The sequence below is a fragment of the Rattus rattus genome, chromosome 2 (assembly GCF_011064425.1).
Source record: "Rattus rattus isolate New Zealand chromosome 2, Rrattus_CSIRO_v1, whole genome shotgun sequence".
In the NCBI taxonomy this organism is placed as follows: Eukaryota; Metazoa; Chordata; class Mammalia; order Rodentia; family Muridae; genus Rattus; species Rattus rattus.
In genome coordinates this window covers 59,220,253-59,239,301 of record NC_046155.1, presented here as the reverse complement: position 1 = coordinate 59,239,301, position 19,049 = coordinate 59,220,253, and the positions used below count along the sequence as shown (strand labels likewise).

The following is a 19,049-nucleotide window of genomic DNA, read 5'->3' as shown; positions in this document are numbered from 1 at the left end:
GCACTGGGAACTCACTCCCAGGTCTTATACTGTGCTTCCTGCGGCTGCAGTGACAGGCGGAAATAGGCCACTCCTCAGCCTGGGAAGCAGAAAGCTCCCAAGGAAAACCTTGTCTTCTATCCTGCCTGCCTCGAGCAACAGGAGAACCAGAGGCTCAGGAGAGAGCCCGGGAGCGGGATTGAGCAAACATCCCAGAGGTGAGCAGGCGTGGCTCAGGGAGGACTGCAGTCAGGAATTTCAGCCTTGGAATTAAGACGCTTCATACCAGGATATTTTCTGGGCCTGATCTGTCTCGATCTTGACCTTGGTTCTTTCAAGTATGAGTGAGAAGAGAGATGACCTGCGAGAATCTACCTGCACCCATACCTACCCTCAGAACCTGCTGCCTTATCGTCCCCTGCCTGGTTCTCACCTGTCCCTGCCTCAGAGATTTTTCTCCAGCCCTAACACATGTACCTATTCAGTTCCCATCTGTTCTCCAAAGCCAGGGCCATGAAGCCACTTCTGGTCATGGAGTAAGAAAGGTTCTCCATGCCCCGAATCCTAATAACCATGAGGATGGTTCCACGTGTATTCAGGTGCAGAGCTGTGCCGTCCACCCACGTCTTCGAGCACTGTCTGCCCACACCACAGAGGAAACTGTGCTCAAGAGAACACTGACACCAACCGCTTATCCCTCGCTTCCTCAATGGACCCAACACTGTGACAGGGCAGAACCTGGTAAAGCATACCACAAGAACAAACCACACCAGGGACAAACCCAAACCCTAATTCTGTGTGCTCTTCACCCACAGGACCCTCTGCCTTTCCTAGGGCTCGACACTCCAACAGAGTGAAGAAGCAGCCCAGGGTCCTGGTGGTCGCTTTTGGTCTTACTGGATGTCTCGAGGGATCTGTCCGGGGGCTCCAGTGAGGTAGATTTCTTCCTGCCCAGGTTCATAAGGTTGCTCAGCTTGAGTCCAGCAGAACATTTCTTCTTGACTGTCAAGATGAGAGAGAAAGCTGTCAATGTTGGACACTACCCACATTGTAGACTCACCTCCCCCACCTACACTCATGTGCACACACTTGTATAGGTGCACACATTGTAGAGGTGCACACGCATGTATGGGTATGCACATATATAGTATAGGTGCATATGCATGTACAGGTGGTGCACATACATCTACAGGTGGTACACATGCATGTACAGGTGCACACGCACACGCACACATGATAGATGATAGATAGATAGATAGATAGATAGATAGATAGATAGATAGATAGATAGATAGATAGATATCTTCCTCCACATGAGGATTGGCAGGCCAAGTCAGCTAGCTATTCCCAAAGTCATACACTCATGAGGATACACAGGCATCTCAGTGTAGGCGAACACTGGGAATCTTCATAAACCATGTGGCCTCAAATTGATTTGAAACAGGACCAGGAAAGGATGCTTTCCTCCCCAGCCTGTGGCAAAACTTAACTTTGGTTTGGCCCTCTCTCTCTCTCTCTTTGCTCTGTTGGAAGTGATGTTGGAGTCACCTCTCCACCCTCTCCCCCCTCCCCGCCCCAAACAGTTAGGGTTGAGCCAGACAGCCATGTCTCACACCCTGGGATAGCATTGTTCTCTCGATCATGAGGTGTAGGGCCATAGCCTGGTTACCGTCTCTGGTCTCTGGGATCTCAGGGTGGCCATTGATGGTGATCCCGTACTCCGACGATGACATGTACTTCTCAGCTATGTCTGGCTGCAGACAACAAAGAAACAGACAGGGATCGCCTGCTGGGGTGGTTACCTGGAGAACTAAACCCAAGCAAACCTCTACCGGTCAGAACCAAGCTCTCTTTTAGGGGACTCTGGGGTACCTACCATCACTCTCCCTCCTGAGATTCACATTCCCCCATCCTCTGAGTATTTCCCCTACCAGCCTGCTTTCAAGTGCTCCAAATGGCTGTTGGAGCTGATGTGACAGTGGGCCCCTGGATGATGGAAGGCTGCACCTGCAGGAGGGACCCTGGTTCTCACCCAGTGGGTCGGGAGTTCAATCTCCTTCCTGTGGGCAGCTGAATAATGGGCAAGACCCTGAAGATATCACCTCTCCTCAGTACCCGTGGCTGGGCTGAGGGGGTTGCCACGCGGCCTTTAGCCTTCTAGAGAATAGAAGAGCTCCCATCCTCCCCTCCTTCTTGCTTAAGCATTCTATGAGTCCTTCCTTCTGCTTTGCCAGTGCTGGAGACACTAGATGAGATACCATGCCTGTTCCTGTTGTGCACATGCCCAGGCTCCAGGCTTCCTGCCTGCTGACATTTGGGAATTAGGAAGGGTGATCCACAGGTGACAATACTAGGTCCAGCATCCTAGATTCTTAAAAACTAAAGCTCCCCCATAGTTCTGGGTCAGGAAGATCCCTGGAGCCATCAGTGGGGATGGGCGTCAGGATTGCTCCACCTGGAGGCTGGGGACTCCTGGAGCCTTGCAAAATACATCTCCAGTGTAAGAATACAGAGTAATTCACTCTATGTAAGAATACAGAGTAATTCAGTCTATGTAAGAATACAGAGTAATTCACTCTACGTAAGAATACAGAGTATGGCCAAGACACAAGATCAGCCTAGGCTCCATCAACAGATGACTGAAGAAAATGTGGTGTACAAACGCAATGGAGTTTTATCCAGCCATGAAGAAGAGAACAAAATCATGTCATATGCAGGAAAATTGGTGGTTGTCACATGGAGAAAATAAGTCAGACTCATAAAGACAAACCCTGCATGGACCCCCCAGTTTTACACAGATACATAAAGTAATTTGTATGTGACAAGCAGCAGGGGAGGGGAGAGTGGAGGGGACCAGCAGGATGGCGAGGAGCGATACAATGTATGTGAAAGTGAAACACTGTATGCAAATGTCTTTTGCAATCCTCCCTACTGCAGTGAACTTAGTCCTCTGAAGGTTTATAGATGAAAAAGAACACAGGGCAAAGTGAGTTTTGTTTCAATAACATTTCCCCCCTAAGCAAGACAACAGTTAGGTCTGTGACCCTTCCATCCATTTTCCTGCCAAGCTCACTTCCTAGCTACCCAAGTGTTGTGTGTTTCTTATTAATTGGGCTGCGGTACAAGAACGAGGCTTTCAATTTTACACTTTCCATTTTTACCAAGAAGGTACAGAACTGGACCTCCCTCTGGGCAGTGGGAGCCTTACTTTCTGACAGTTCAGGCGCTGGGCATCTGGTGTGTACTGGTTTCCCTCCGAGGCTCCTTCAGAAGGCAGGCCACTCACCTCCTGGATGACCTGGACCGAAGAAACACTGTGAGTCTAGGCCAGGTCCTTGCACAGCCTTGCTGCCCAGCCTCACAGCAGGGGGGACCGGACCTCTGAGGACAGAAATGCCTGTACCCTAGTCACTGCCTGCGAGTGTTCCGAGGACACAGTTGTCCATTTCTCTGCTTCCCTGCAGAAATCCCCTAATTTGGGGGTGTGTAGGGGCCTCTACATCAAGGCCCACAGATGACAGAGCAGCCATTCCTGGGTTCCTTGAGCCACCTTTCGCCACCCTGAGGGCAAGGATGATGTCCTGTGGTGAGCATATACTTGCTGGATGCTTGCCTGACTTCCCAGGACTGTGGGCCCACTGTGAAGTCTCCACACCATTTGGAAGCAGGCTTGATCTGCTGCAAACTCTGCTCACTTGCTGTCCACCTGCCGCCAGGCATAGGCCATCTCACTGTTCATAGACCGTCTAACCGTTCCTAGAAAGGACCTGTTTTACTGGAACTTGGTGCTTAGCCTGAGGACACTCAGGTCAAGGATGGCTCTGACCTCACTAAGCAGCTACACAACTCTCTTCTGAGCCCAGGGCCACCTGGAGGATTCCCAGAGGAGGAAAAGAGTGGGGGAAGACAGATAGATCAGATAGATGTGTGTGTGTGTGTGTGTGTGTGTGTGTCTGTGTGTCTGTGTGTCTGTGTGTGTCTGTGTGTACACGCACGTATGTGTGTGTACTCACACACCCATTTTCACTCTCTATCTGAAACAGTGTGTGGAAATAACTTTGAAATCAGAGAAGATAAAGAACAACAGGAAGAATGGCTCTGAGGAAGGGGAAGCAAGGTATTTCTCACTTCCCAGCCTGCCCATAGCTAGGGACGCAGATTCATGAAGAATGTGCAACGTTTCTTAGAAGGAAGGAGGCGGGCCCTGGAAATCTGAAGCCTAGCTGTGTGACCTCAGTCTATCCTCAGTCACTATATCTCTGGCTATCTCGGTGTGGAGAATCCTGTTCAGGACAGGTGCCTTCATTCCTGTTCTTATTTGCTTAGACACATGGGGGTCCTGTTTGGGGTTGCCCAACCAACCCTGCCCTGCTACAGGGGTGAGCAGCTTCTCTAAGCCAGGGCTACCTCTACATTCATCTGACCAGGGGGAAAAAGGCTCCTCTGTGCAGCTTAGACACAGATCTGGTGTCTGCTGAATAGCGCTCTTGTCTTTGGAACCTCCAGCAAGAGTTGTGGTGCCAGGGAGAGAGGATGAGGGTCTGGAGAAGAGTAGGTGGGTCTGAGTAGACAGAATGGTTGTGGGAACTAGAAATAGGAGCAGTAAGCATGTGCATCTCTGCATACAGGCACATGTATGTAAGCATGTGTGCAAATGTGCACTCCTGTGAGTCCCTGTATGAACTTAGCATGAGGACGGGCAGAAATATCAGGAACCAAAAGGGAGAGGGAGCCAGGCAAGAGAAAGGAGCTCAACTAGCAGCTCAGCCCTGGGTCCCAGCAACGCTGCAGGCCTAGACCAGCCCTTTGCATTCTGTGGGCCTCAGTGCTGCCTAAGTGTCCTATAGTTGGCATGCACTGGGCCTGGTGCTTAGCACTTTGCATGCATTAAAAAAACTAAGTTAAGATCACATCATATATATGTGTATGAAATTGTGTATGTATGTGCATGCACATATACATATATACATGTATTACACATATACATGCATGCATACACATACACATTGTATATACGTAAGTATACATGCTCATATATACACATATATACACGCATGATATATACATATGCATGTGCACACATATAACATATATACATACATGTATATACACACGCATCATACATACATGCATACATATGTATACCTATATACATGCATGCATGCCAGGCTTGACTCTTCACAGTCAAATATCGATCAGGAACCCTCCAAACTGCACATCTGTCTGGACAATGAATCCTTCTGTCCTATATGATAGTCTATAAGCCATCTGAAAATTCTTCAGAAAGAGCTGAAGTGCTGCTCAGGCCCTCCTAGGAGACTGACTTGGCCGAAGTTTTCAAAACATTTAGTGGCTTCACAGAAACAGCCTGTCGACTTCAGATCTGGGGTATTCAGCATATGGGGCGGACAGTACCCCTCATTTCCAGTCATGTCTCAATGGGACCCTTCAGGCTCTTCTCTGACAGGCTCATGAGTATGGTTAGGCTTAGCCAGGAGGGGTGGGGTGGCAGGCACAATGTCACAGACAGCTATCATAGGCACGATGGTTGAGCAGTGGTGGGGAGGAGGGAGAGAGTGGCTCTGGCTCTCCCTGGGATCACCAGAGGAGGCTTTGAGGCCTTGCTGAACTGAGTCTTTTCTTGCTTCAGACAGTATACTTTCTGGACCTGTAGTGCTTGACATCTTGAATTAGGCAGGGAGCCCCTCCAGGTCTTCCTCATCACACTTAGACTACACAATAGCAGAGGTGCTCAGATGCATCTCAAGTGGCAGGGACCAGTGCCATGGAGACAGTCCTAAATCTATTTGCTAGGTCCTCTGTCCTCTGGGCCTTAATCTCCAGTCTCATAAAACAGGCTCGTCAACACCGCCCAGCTATACCCAGGGTTGAATCTGCTCGACGCCCAAAATCCGTGTTCCCACATGCACTTCACACATGCAGCGGATATCAGCTTTATCATGGAAGAATGTGATACCCCTTCAGAAGAAGATGGCAAAGAGATTTCAACTACATACAGCACAGGCCTGGCTTCCAAGAAATCAGACAGAACAGCAGAGTATGGTGTCTGGTCGATGACACCAATTGCCAATACCCAGAGTGCTAGAAGCCCCGAGCACCTGTGGGGTCCTTAAGAAGCTGGGAGCCCTTCCCTTGAGCACTGGAGGAAGTGGCTTGGCACCTGACAGTCCGGCCCAGCCTGCTTACCCGAAGCCACTGCTCAGCCTGGTCCTTGCTCTGCAGGCCCAGCACGATCACATCGGCATTCATCGGCATGATCTTGAGCTTGTGCTCTTTCTTCCGCACTTGTTTCTCCTTGTGCACGACGCTGCTGCCCAGCAGGTTCACATCCAGCTGAGGACTGTGGTCTTTGGACGATTTGTAGCACTAGAAGAGAGAGGATGCTACTTTGATGGGCTACAGGGGTAGATTCTGCAAAGGAGAGGCCCTTGGGTACTGAAATGCCCCCTCTCCTGCATGAGCCTGATCTTATCTCTGAATCATAAGGCTGGATACTCTAAGCATGCCCGGGACTTTAATCTCCATCAGTCTCAGCCTGACTCTGTCTCTGCCTCTCTGCCTCTCTCTCTGTCTCTCTCTCTGTCTGTCTCTGTCTCTGTCTCTGTCTCTGTCTCTCTCTGTCTCTCTCTCTCTCTCTGTCTCTCTCTCTCTCTCTCTCTCTCTCTGTCTCTGTCTCTCTCTCTCTCTCTCTCTCTCTCTCTCTCTCTCTCTCTCTCTCTCTCTCTCTCTCTCTCCCCTTCAAGCTCTTTTGTCTCTGACTTTGCCAGGGATGTTCCAGGACTTGCATCATTCAAATAGTTCTATATTGCTCCGGACTCGGACAGAGAAGGGGGCTCCTCGAATACAACCATGTGCCACTTAGTGATGTTCTGGTCGATGATGGATTGCCATGATATACAGTGGCTGCCTAAGATTATATCCCTTAATGACACGGTTGTCTTAGCTTGTGTAAGAACAAACTATGACACTAACTACGGCATGACCTAAGGGCACCTTTCTCAGAATGTGTTACCTGAGTAAGTGGCGTGTGCCTCTCTGTCTCCTGTAGACAGAATTCACTTCTCCATAGCAGGACACACATTTGTTATATTTCTCTACCTCTCTGCATGCCTTAGCCTTCCCAGCAGAAGATCCACTGGGTTGGAAAGCCAAGCTATGGTCTGTCTTACCAGACAATAGAACTCAAAGGGAGGGACCATAGTCCTCTATCAGAAAAGAGGTATCACCCTTCCATCTCTTGTTGTAAAATGAACAGCAGGGCAAGCTCACCCAAAAACAACATCTGGACTGAGGTGGACATATTGTGACCAGAGGAAAGCTGTTTATAAAGACCTAATGCATGAGACTTTAGGCCAGGGCATAAAGCTGTCAACTTTTGTTCTGTTTTTGAGATAAAGCCCTGCTATGATGCCCAGCCTGGCCTACAGCTCTGAGACAAATCATCTTGCCCTATACTCTGGAGCAGCTGACCGACCACACCTCATTGAAAACTGTGAATTTTAATTTAAAATGTCGGGAAGTGGAGCTATTGTCAGAGTCCAGTCTCTGGTTCCTCTGTAGGTTTCAACTCAGAATAGGTGGCTCTAAGTTTTGTAATTCTTGGGACAATTCCAATAGTTCTCAGCGTGCTCAGACCAAAGCAGTAGCCAGAACTGGCGCTGGAGTTGAGCTGAGGAAGCCACTGGGAATGTAGCTCTCAGGAAAAGAAAGACACACAGAGACCATGTGTTGGCACATGTCTGTGATGTCAGCACTGGAGATACTGAGGCAAGAGGGTTACAAGTTCAAGGCCTGTCTGGGCTGTGTGGAGAGACCCTGCCTAACCCCGTCTCCGCCTAAAAACAAGCAGGATGAAAGGGATAGGGTGGGGGATAGAAACCTTCCTGCTATGAGAGTGTATCTTCCTGATCTAGACAAAATACATCCATCTACGCATGCAAAAGTTTGAGCATTATCTTAAGCTGGGGAAATGTTAAACTCTCCTGATATCAAAAATGTCCTGCCAGGGAGCAACTCCCCTCCCCCACTCCAACCCCCAACCCCCTAATGAAGAAGATGAGGACTGACCAAAAGCCTGGTGTCCCTGATCACACAGAGCTGCTTGGCCCACTGGCCTAACCACTTCTTGCGCCACAGGAAGGCGCAGATGCGGGCGTCACGCATCAGCTCAATGCTGGCCTCAGGCGAGGGCCACTGGTAGGGGGCTGTCTTGCCTTTGCTGCTCTCCTCCTCGTCGTAGGACTCATAGGAGCTGCTCACAGCCTCTCCGTCCTCTGCAAGGAAGATCCACCCAGTCAGTCAGGGCCCAGCTGGGCAGGACAATCTGCACACAAGCAGCATGGAGAAGGCAGCAGGCAGAGCAGCTGGAAGCCCCAGGCTGCCGCCTCCCGTGCCCTCCCATCCCTGAAACAGATCAATAGCTTTATATCCCCATCCCTCTTGAAGAAACTTTCCAGACACTGACTCGGACCACAGAGCACATTTCCCTGCCCAAACTGTCTTCATAGACTCCAGATGACCCCAGTGAGCTGCAACCACCCTGCAGATGAGCTGTAGCCTTGCCCTGTGGGCCTCTGGCTCCTCGGCCAATGGAAATGCCAGCTTCCAGACATGGTCTACATCTGCCCTAGGTCTAGGAGGGGCCTGACTCTTCAGGGGGAAGAAAAAAAAAAGAGGGCCACATAAACCACGGCAGTCTTCCTGAAAGCGGCTGCTTTTTTTGTTTAGGACTTGGCAATGTATAGATTTAATCTCAGCAATGGGGAAGCAGAGGCAGGTGGATCTCTGTGAGTTCCAGGCCATCTTGGTCTATACAGTAAGACCCTGTCTCAAAAGGAAGACGAATAACAAAACAATGTCCTGGACCCTTGTCAAAGTCCTTAACAAATCTACTCGTTCCCCAGGCTACAGAGCCCTCCCCTCCTTGAAACATCCCTGGGCTTTATCTCACAGCTCCTCCTACTACGGGCCAGCGGCAGCCTTACACGATATCTTAAATACTCCCTCAGCTCAGCACAGTACAGATTGTGAGGGATTGGATGCACACTTCATCTTCTTCCATGTCTAGTTCATATCCCTACTGTCCTGCAAGTGTGGTCCTCTTCTCCAGCCTCATTGCTGTGTTTAAGGCCAATAAAAATCATGCTAAAAACTCAGTCTACTTTCTACCCTTGCATCCATCCATGCGTGTATGCATATATTCACTAACCCATGCATCCATCCATGTGTGCATGCAGACATCCACTGACCCATGCATCCATCCATGTGTGCATGCAGACATCCACTGACCCATGCATCCATGGACCCATGCATCTGCCCACTCATGTACCCAATATCTATACATCAACACATCCATCTAGCCATCCTTTACAATGCATTATGAGGAAAAAAAAGGTGACTCTGGATTCCAATGGCATCGCCTATCTAGATCTAGTAATCTTGATATTCTGCCTGAATTCCCAATGGGCAAAGCTCAATGTTCCCCTATGGTTGGACAGTCTTCTCTACTTAGAAAAATATGCCCAGTTGCTGCTTCACTGAGCCCTCCATGTAGTTGTTCCTGGTCTTTCCCTGAGATAGACTGAACAATAGCCCCTCCCATCCCATGATTCATTTCAAGAGATGAATTTGTGGGTGTGTGTTTTATATTTTTAGTTTGGGTTGCTGCAAACAGAGTAGTTAAACAGAGTTATAATTGAATTAGAATACAGGAAAGTGGAATGGGGCTACCTTGGTCATTATTTTAGCCATGGTGCCAAATAAAATGTATTTACTTTGTTTCAATATTGTTAATAGCAATTCTTAAGTATTTTCACACCAGTTTTCTTTAAGAGTAGTATGATAGCACTCATCTTCCTGTCTTACCAAATACATATCAAACAAATGGATACACCATTCATAATACATATTTGATATAGATATATAAAATACAAAGAGAGAGAAAATAATGACACTTTCCAGAGGAGGATCCTAAGGTCCCTTGTAGCTGTAATACAGGATACTCACACAAGCCTCTCAGAAAGGGGCCAGGCAGCCTGTTGTTTCAAGAGTCACAAAACATGGCTAATTTCTGATCCAGTAATCCCAGTCCTGGAAGGTTATCCAAGGAAACTAACTTTCAAATGAAGAAGACAGGACCAGCAAGGTGCCCCACTGGGTAAGGGCATTTGCTTCCAGGCCTGAGGTGGACCTCCAATGTGTTGTGGTATGAACATGTCTCCCGGCAATCTACGCCTAGTCTCAAAGAAGTGTAAAATTAAAAGAAAAGATTGAGCTCCTGCCTAACCCGCAGAAGACCTAGGCAAGATCCCAGCACCAAAATAAACAGGTAAAGATTTAACAATGGGGAGAAGAAACGATATACAAATTAACATAGCCATTGGAGTGTTATTTGGTAGCCAGCAGCAGGGGTTGGCTAAGTCAATATGATTGTATCTACTTGGAAGTATTCTTGTACCCACAATCAATTAAAGCCCTGAAAACTAATTTGCAACTTAGTTAACTCTCTAAAAGAGGAGGGCAAGGGGGTGGAACAGTGAGTAAGCATACAGATAGACCACGAGGCCAAAAGGAACTCTGGTGGCTAGGCGGGTGCTTAGGCTAAGTTTCCCAAGCTGTCAGTACTGTAGCAGCTAAAATGAAGAATGAGGAGAGTGGCCAGCTCCACTGTGGCTCTTCCTGAGAGAACAAGAAGAAACCTGAGCCATGAGAGGCTGCAAAGCAAGGTATGAATGCTCTGACTCTGTCCCTAGTGCCCAGTGTGTGCTTCTGAGACGTCCCTGCATGTTTCCTAAGGAACTCTGGTGGTATGAAGTTGCCAGAAGCTAGCTGAGACATAATAGTTAATCCTAGTACCAGGAGTAGCTTGGGAATTTTTAGGGCAAACATATAAACTGTTGTGTTTATCCTTAAGAACCCCTATGTTGAATCTCCTTAAAACAGATTGCTGGCTTGCAGGGGTGTGGAGAGAGGAGGAATGGATGGCAGCCGATCCTGTCCCATGGTTCCAGGTCCCACAGGCAGGAAAGTATATGACAATGTACATGCAGGACCAGCCATAGGGACAGGAAGAAGGCAGCGGCCTCCGAGGGCATGCACCCATCTCAGAACAGGTAACAGCAAGAAACCACTGGCACCCCAAATCAGAGACAAGCAGTACCCAAGGTGATCGTGGCGTAAAGGACTCCTTCAGGCAACTGTGCCCATCTGGGGACTCCACTGGGGAGATGTGCTCCATGATGACCTGTGTGATTGATGTTCAAAAGCATGGACAGAGGAGCGGGAGGGGGAAGGGGAGGGAGGGGAGGTTGGTGGGAGGGAGGGGAGGATGAAGAGAGAGGCACAGTCATATACAAAGACCCAGATGTGATATGTGGCTACCCACCATTCTCAATCTGTGGGGCATGACCCCTTTGGGGATTGAATGACCCTTTCTCAGGGGTTGCCTAAGACCATCAGAAAACATAGATATTTACATTATGATTTATAACAGTTGCAAGATTACATTTATTTGGTGGCAATGAGAATAATTTTATGGTCGGGGGTCACCACAAATGATGAGCTATATTAAAAGGCTGCAGCATTAGGAAGGTTGAGAACTGCTGCACCAGAGGCTACAGCCATCTCCTCTGAGGCGTAAACTTCTCAGGAGAAGCCAAAGATGTCCTTCATGAGATCTGTTCACATGACCACTAGGGGTGACCACTAGTCCTCACCAGAGGGGTGTGGGCAGAATGCCATGTGTCATGTCTGGGTAGTGCTTTTAAGAAACAGGCAGGCATTTTCTACTCCCTCTTTGCAGAGAGGATGCTAAGGTTCTGGAGGGTGGCTGAGCCAAAGGTTAGAGGTGCCCAAGTACCAAGTTACACAGGATTGGAAATGCCACGCTGGTTTGAGTAGAAACCAAAGCTCAGGAATTACGTGTTACAGCAACTGGTCTTCCCCTAGCACGGCACATCGGGATGAAGACCCTGGATGAAGACATATCAGGATGAAGATATCTTGGGCAAACAGAGGGACTGTAATGTTTCAAGCACAAGCTTGCAGTGTGCTCAGTTAGAGAGAGGATCCTCCTTGACAGAACAGTGCTAGACATTACTGATAAAGCAGGACAGAGTCCCAGCAGCTGGCCTTGTCTACAAAGCCAGCACAATCCTGTTGGCTACCCAGCTAGAGAAACCCTTACACCTAGTGATCCTTGCTGACCCTTCCTCTTGATGAGACCAGGTCACCCTGCTCAAGCAGGTGTAGGGACAGCAGGCAGGAAGTGAGGACTATATGGCTGGTCCCACAGGTAAGGGTCACAAAGATGTCCAACTTCCCAAGTTGTTCCTAGACCTTGTGATGGCAGGAGAGATGGGCAGGCAACCTGTTTCTCTGCCACCCAACCCCCTGGTGAGTCAGAACTGACACAGTGAGAAGTCCCCGGCCAGGCAGGGTTGCATAGACAAGAGGCAAACACCAAGGAGCTGGGTGTTTCTGACCACTTGTTTGTGTGGAGTTGAAGCGTCTGTCCCTGTGTGTTTAGGAGACAAGTCCTGGCTGGCTGGGGCCACACCCAAGAGGAGATGGGCTCAGGATATGTAGAGGTGCTCACTAGTGAGTCACTGTTTCAGGATGCACCCAGACAGCATTGCCACACCCTTGGTTGGCTTGGGTCTGAAACCACAGCTTGGCTGTGACTCGCCAGCACCTCATTGGCACCATGGGCTCATCTGCCCACAATGCCAACCACTTATAATATCCTCGGCCCCAACCAGCCCTCACCTCCCACACAGTTCCTGGGACTGGGGTTCCATAGGCAGATAAGAAAGAGAAAACCCTAAGTCACAGCTCCAGGTCCCAACTCATTCCAGTCCTGTTGTTGGAGAAGTCTTCACGGCCCTGCGTTTGTCCCCACCACCAGACACCTACCCTCACCTTTGACATTAGCAAAGTTCTGTGTGACCACAAAACATTCTTACAAAGGAGAAGCTGAGGAGATGCTAGTCTTGATGTTGCTGCCCTTGGGGGACACTTATCAATGACTTGTCCCCAGCGTGGTATTATTGAGACACTCCGGACGGACCATTGAGAGTTTGGGGGCCTGGAGAGATGGCTTGGCGGTTAACCACACTTGCTGATTTTAGAGGACTCGGGTTTGGTTCTGGGCACCACAGGCTTCTCACGGCTATCTGTAAGTCTAATTCCAGGGGTTCTGGCACCCTCTTTTGGCCTCCTTGGGTACTAGGCACAAACATATGTACAGGCAAAACACTCATACAGATCAAAGCAAACAGATTCCTCACTTAAAAAGAAAGCCCCAATAAAAGACTGAGGCCCTGTAAGAGGTTGTTGGTATTGGGGTGTCCTCAAAGGGGATCATAGGACCCTAGCCTTCCCAATCCTGCCTTTGCTTGTTGGTTTTGAAGTGATCAAGTTGCATAAGGCCCCTTACGGGTCCCAGTGCAGCCTAGAGCAATGTGCCTGCCCCGTCTTGAGCTAGAGCCCCTAAATCTGTGGCCCTAAAGAACCCTTTCACCTCAGAAGTTAGTTGTCTCAGGTCTCTCATGATAGTGATGAAAGGCCAGCTTCTGCAAGCGGAGGAGTCTGGCCAAGAAGACTGGGATTCTAGCATCCAGCTCAGCTTAGATATCTCATTTGCAATATGCCCAAAAACCTAAGCTAGGCCAGTCGTGAGCTGATTGCAAAGAAAGGCTTACAGTCTCATCCAAGGATAAACCAAAGTCCCCCTCTGGGCTCTGCATCCCTTCCGTACGGTCCACTCTCCCCTGGACTCGCCCAGCCCTGCCACAGTGGACTCCTCTCTGACTAAAGAACCCTTTTGCTCTCTGCCCAGAATTCTGTCCCTGTAGTTAGCTGCTTGATCTCTTCCCCATAGCTCCCAACATCCTGAGGTCAGTGTTGCTGTCAGAATACCTGCTTTTCTGCAGGAAGTCGAACCACTGTTCCGTTTCAGCCCTAATAGCCACCACCAAACATAATCTCATCTTTTTGTGGTCTGGGCTCTCTCTGTTGGATTCAAGTGTTCTCATCCTGCTGGTGGGAGTTCAGTGACTGAATCCAGAGAAAGAACACAAATGCTTCCTCCAGACTCAGCCTGACCTCCACATCTATTACGCAGGCCCCTTAGCTGGCACACCTCTCCTGTGCCACCTCCTTGTGCTCAGTGCAGCAACAGCCCATGCAAGAGGCTGGAACCCCATGGATATAGGAAGCTACCCCAGTGGGCATCCCCCACCCTTTCTCACAGGCAGGCAAGGTCTGGACACTTCACGCAGACCAAAGGATGAATGCCGTATGGCCAGTTCTCAGTGAGGTCATTTCCTGGGTCATGTTACTGTGCTTAAGAGCCCAAGGTGAGCCTGTCAGCAGATCATGAGTCAGCAGCAGCCTATGGGCCATAGCAGTTAGACCCTCTGGGCCCAGCGTCTCGGACATACCGTTGATGGATGTGTCAAATGGTTCAGCCTCCTCATAGTAGCCCTCGGGAGACTCGATCTTTGGAATGGTAGGCTGTTTCCTCTCTGGAATCTGTAACACAGACAGACAAAGCCAACAGCTTCAGATGGAGCACACTGGGAGCAACTAGGCTTAGCCTCTCATGAGGGAAGAGGGAGAACTCCAGGGTTTTATGCTATGTGACCAGTTGTCATGGTCCTCTCAGAAGGGCATCATGGCTACGTGTTCCAGGACAGGTGGAGCTTGGCAGGGAGTTTGTTCCACATCTGCCGTTCTCAATTCTGAGATTCCCTTGGGGTTTTCAGCCTGCTTCCACCTTACCAGTTCTTCTGTCTGGTAGCACGATGCACATCTGCCGTAAAATAAAATAGTTTGGACAAGCAAGGACAGTCTCCTTCATCAAGGATCACGCAGAAGGAGGCCTTCCTTGAAAAGAGCCAGGCCTTCATCTCCCAGTGAAGATCTTCTCTCTTCCAGGCCCTCTGTACTCTGGGCACTCACTCGGAACCAAAAGGAACCTCAGACCTTCAGAACACTGTTCTCAACTCCCTGCGGTCTCCAGTGGTGTCCGGGTACACAGGAAATTGAGAAGCACAACATCCGCCATAGATCTCAGTTTCTTACCCAGAAGAAGATGGGCTAGGACTCCCTATCACAGACTGCATTCTGCCTCCGAAGCAGAATGCCAGCAGCACTCCAGCACCCCAGGGGCAAGGCAGACATGCAGCCTGAAAAGACATGTGACCTTTGACAGTTGGCTCGCGTGGTGGTTTGAATAAAGAGTGGTCCCCACAGACTTATGTGCTAGCATGTTTGACCCCAGAGAGGTGTGGCCTTGTTGGAGTGGGTGTGGCCTTGCTGGAGTAGGTGTGGACTTGTTGGAGGAAGTATGTCACTGTGGAGGTAGGATTTGAGGTTTCATATATGCTCAAGCTGTGTGCAGCCTGACAGTCTCCTGCTGCCTACAGATCAAGATGTAGAACTCTCAGCTCCCTCTCCAGCACCATGTCTGCCTGCACACCGCCATGTTCCCCGCCATGACAGTAATGGACTGAACACTGAAACTGTAAGCCAGCCCCAAATTAAATGTTTTCCTTTATAAGAGTTGCTGTGTTCATGGTGCCTGTTCACAGCAATTAAACCCAAAGACAACTTGTCTAAGCTGTAGTAATGAAAAGAAGTGGAAATGTCCGTCACTTGGAAACATGGAGGATTAAACCGTGCTGGGTAACATGAAGTGCTCAGTAATGTTCATTTTTACCAGCCTAAAAAGTAAAATACAAAACTGTCAAAGTCCCACGCATATGTCCTATAATCCCAGACACAGTGACTTATCATCAGACTTCAAAGGACAGAGATGCTAATGTCTCAGGGCTAAGGAAGAAGGATCACTCTGTTAAGCACCAACATTGGAAGGACCACTCTGTTAAATGCCATTGGAAGGATCACTGTGTTAAGCACCAGCATCAGAAGGATCACTGTGTTAAGCACCAGCATCAGAAGGATCACTGTGTTAAGCACCAGCATCAGAAGGATTACTGTGTTAAGCACCAGCATTGGAAGGATCAGAAGGATCACTGTGTTAAGCACCAGCATTAGAAGGACCACTGTGTTAAGCACCAGCATCAGAAGGACCACTGTGTTAAGCACCAGCGTCAACATGTGAAGACTGATTGTACTGAATGGTTTTGCATCAGCTTGACACAAACTAAAGTTGTCTGAGAGGAGGGAATCTCAGCTGAGAAGAGACCTCCATAAGATCCCAGCTGTAAGGCATTTTCTTAATTAGTGATCGATGGGGTGGCCCCAGCCCATGGTGCTGGTGCTTTCCCTGGGCTGTTGGTTCTGGGTTCTAGAAGAAAGTAGATGGAACAAGCCATGATGAGCAGACCCATAAGCAGCACCCCTCCACGGCCTCTGCTTCAGCTCCTGCCTTCAGGTTCCTGCCCTGTTTAAGTTCCTGTCCTTGCTTCTTTCAGGGGTGGACAGTAATATGAAAGTATAAGCCAAATAAATCCTTTCCTCTTCAGCTGGCTTTCTGGCCATAGTGTTTCTTCACAGCAACAGTAACCCTAACTAAGACACCAGTCATTAATCAAAGATGCAGGAGATTTGATTTCAGTGCTGAAATAACCAGCTATCAGAGGAAGAGGATTTACCATGCACCACATTTCTGATTGTTCCCCAAAGGGCCAACTAGCAAATATTTAAGAATCTGTGGCCCCTTGGGTCTCATCTCAACTACTCACTCCTAGGGTTGCAGTGTATAGAAACAGTCCACTGGGCATGCATGCTAAGGAAGCGAAGCTGGTGTAAGCAAATGGTAAGGAACAAAGTAGGTGGCTGGTGGGTGGACCCGCGGGCTGAGGGCTCTTGCGGACCAGTTCCTACAATGAGACCTAAGATCCACGGACCTAGATGACCCGAGGCAGTCATGCAACCTTCCCTGGGGAACAACACACTGTGGAAAATTCTGGGGCCGCACTGACCGTGGATGTCAGCTGCTTCCCCACTAGGAAACTCCACTGAGATCAGTGCTAATGTCACGGTCGGGCCTCGAGAGGCTCGTGGGGTGGGAGTGGTCCTTGCCAAGATGGTACGGTGGCCAGCGAACATCTGTTTCTCTTGCAGTGACCACAGCACCTGGCTGTGCAGCCTGCAGTCTGGAAAGACTTAGGCTGTGAGTCACTGTCCACACCCACAAGTTTGCTCCAGACCCCTGGCTGCCATCCACGGCTGGATGGACCTGTTCCGACTGTGGGGACTACAGTGAGGATGGACACTGCTGACAGTCATCCCAAACGCAGGACAGGGACCACCATCCTGGTCCAGACACAGCCATTATAGGCCCGGCATTTGGATAAAGGTTTGCCCATAGTGCCCTGATCATGTGGAGAGGGAGGAGGGAATTCTCTGGCCGAGGAAGGTTGGATGGAACTGCCGTGTGGTCTTCCTGGGACGTGTAGGCAGCAATGACTCCTCCTCAGGAGTTTCCTCCTCCTGATCCACCTGACCCTGCTCCTCTGGGAACATTGGACTAAGACGTTCACTGCTTTGGGCAAAGTGAGAAGGAAGGCCTGAGGGGCCCAAGCATGGGCATTGCCGTGTGGGCAGGAAGGAGAGGGCCTGGGAATAGAGACCACCCTTCCTCTCGCCACATCTGGAATCACTGGAGGGCAGTAGTGGGCGCCTAGAAAAATTTTGGAAGGCCTTAGACATGCCATACCCTTCTAGCAAAGAAAGTCCATCTGGTGAGGGAGGGCCCTGCACTGTAATGTCAGCTGGTGCTGCTGGAACGGTCCCCGGGCCTGGAGTCTGTCCACAGGACAATTACCACGCCTCGGAGAGACTCCTGAGACTGAACTACTCCTGGGCGGACCATTTCTCCATCTCAAGCACCAACTTTCCCTCAGACTTGGTCTGAGCCGACCCCTCGCAGACAGAGCAGTAAGGAGGAGCAGGAGAGAACCAGATCTACCTCATCCTCTCCTCATTTCAGCTCATACAGAGACCCTTCAAGTCTTCACACTGGGGAATGCCGTGAGTCCCCGAGGCTTCCAGGTCCATTGGACTGGATTCTTTAGAACTATGACCAAAGCCTGGACTCTGGGCTCTCTACACTGTACTTACGAAATGCAGATTTCTAGAATAGTTAAGACTTGGTGCCAGGGAAGCTCTCTGTCTGTTGGAATATACCGTCCGTCCTCAAGTTGACTCAGGAGTATCTGCCCTGGCAGGTGGCATTTTGCACCAGCAAAATCATGGGGTGTGGTGCCTGGGAGAACTTATCGGAGAACCACAGTTGCTCCCCTCTACCCAGAACCACCTGCTGCTGCTGGGGACAGCAGGATAGGAGAGCTCCAGGAAAGGGTCTCTCCCAGACCTCCAAAGTACTGGGGTGAGAGCAAAGGGAGGAGGAGCTTGGAGGAGCACGGTTCCCCACTCTGCTATAGAGCCAGCAAGAAGCCTGTCCTTACATCCGGCCTCTCTGCCTCCTGGATGTCCACTTGGGCCAGGCCTCTCAACGTTCTGAGATGGTGACAAGGTCACCTGTCCCTTGATGGGCGGTAGAAGATCAGATTTGTATGGAGTTGGGTAGAAGTTCGGGAAGAGGCCATCAGGAGAACTGCATGGACACCCAGAGAAGAAGGATCAGTCCACCAATAATCACTTCACCTGTCAGCTAAGGGGACTCCAAACATGGGACACTGACCCAGGTACTCAAGAACTACATCTATGACCCACATAGTGGTGGTGTATACTCCCACTGTCCCTAGAAACCTTGGAGCCATTCTGGAGTTAAGACCCTTCTTGAGCCTCATATAACCTCGTAGGTGTGATGTTGGGTCTTTCTAGGAAGCCTACTTTTGGGGAAAAGAATTTGGGATCAAGTCTTGACACTGTCACTTATAGACTAAGACAACAATGGGCTTTTCCCACATTGTTCTGGCTGGATTTATTTATTTTTTATTGTTTTTTTTTTTTTTTTTTTTTTGTCAACCTGACACAAGAAAGAGTTATCTGAAGAAAAAAAAAAAAAAAAAAAACACGATTGAGAAAATGTTTTCATAAGATGTGGCTGTGGTCAC

The 19,049-nt window shown here is 49.4% G+C and overlaps 1 protein-coding gene across 1 annotated transcript in view; it reads right to left on the bottom strand.

Annotated features, from left to right (window-relative positions):
• Positions 1-19,049, bottom strand: part of Afap1l2 (actin filament associated protein 1 like 2) — an 89,985-nt gene that overhangs the window by 9,355 nt on the left and 61,581 nt on the right. The window contains exons 5-11 of the mRNA XM_032892258.1: positions 14,442-14,532; positions 11,159-11,242; positions 8,068-8,273; positions 6,187-6,366; positions 3,188-3,277; positions 1,649-1,733; positions 877-981 (exon numbers count right to left, since the gene is read on the bottom strand). Coding sequence (XP_032748149.1) covers positions 877-981; positions 1,649-1,733; positions 3,188-3,277; positions 6,187-6,366; positions 8,068-8,273; positions 11,159-11,242; positions 14,442-14,532 — 841 coding nt within the window. The remainder of the gene's footprint in view (positions 1-876; positions 982-1,648; positions 1,734-3,187; positions 3,278-6,186; positions 6,367-8,067; positions 8,274-11,158; positions 11,243-14,441; positions 14,533-19,049) is intronic.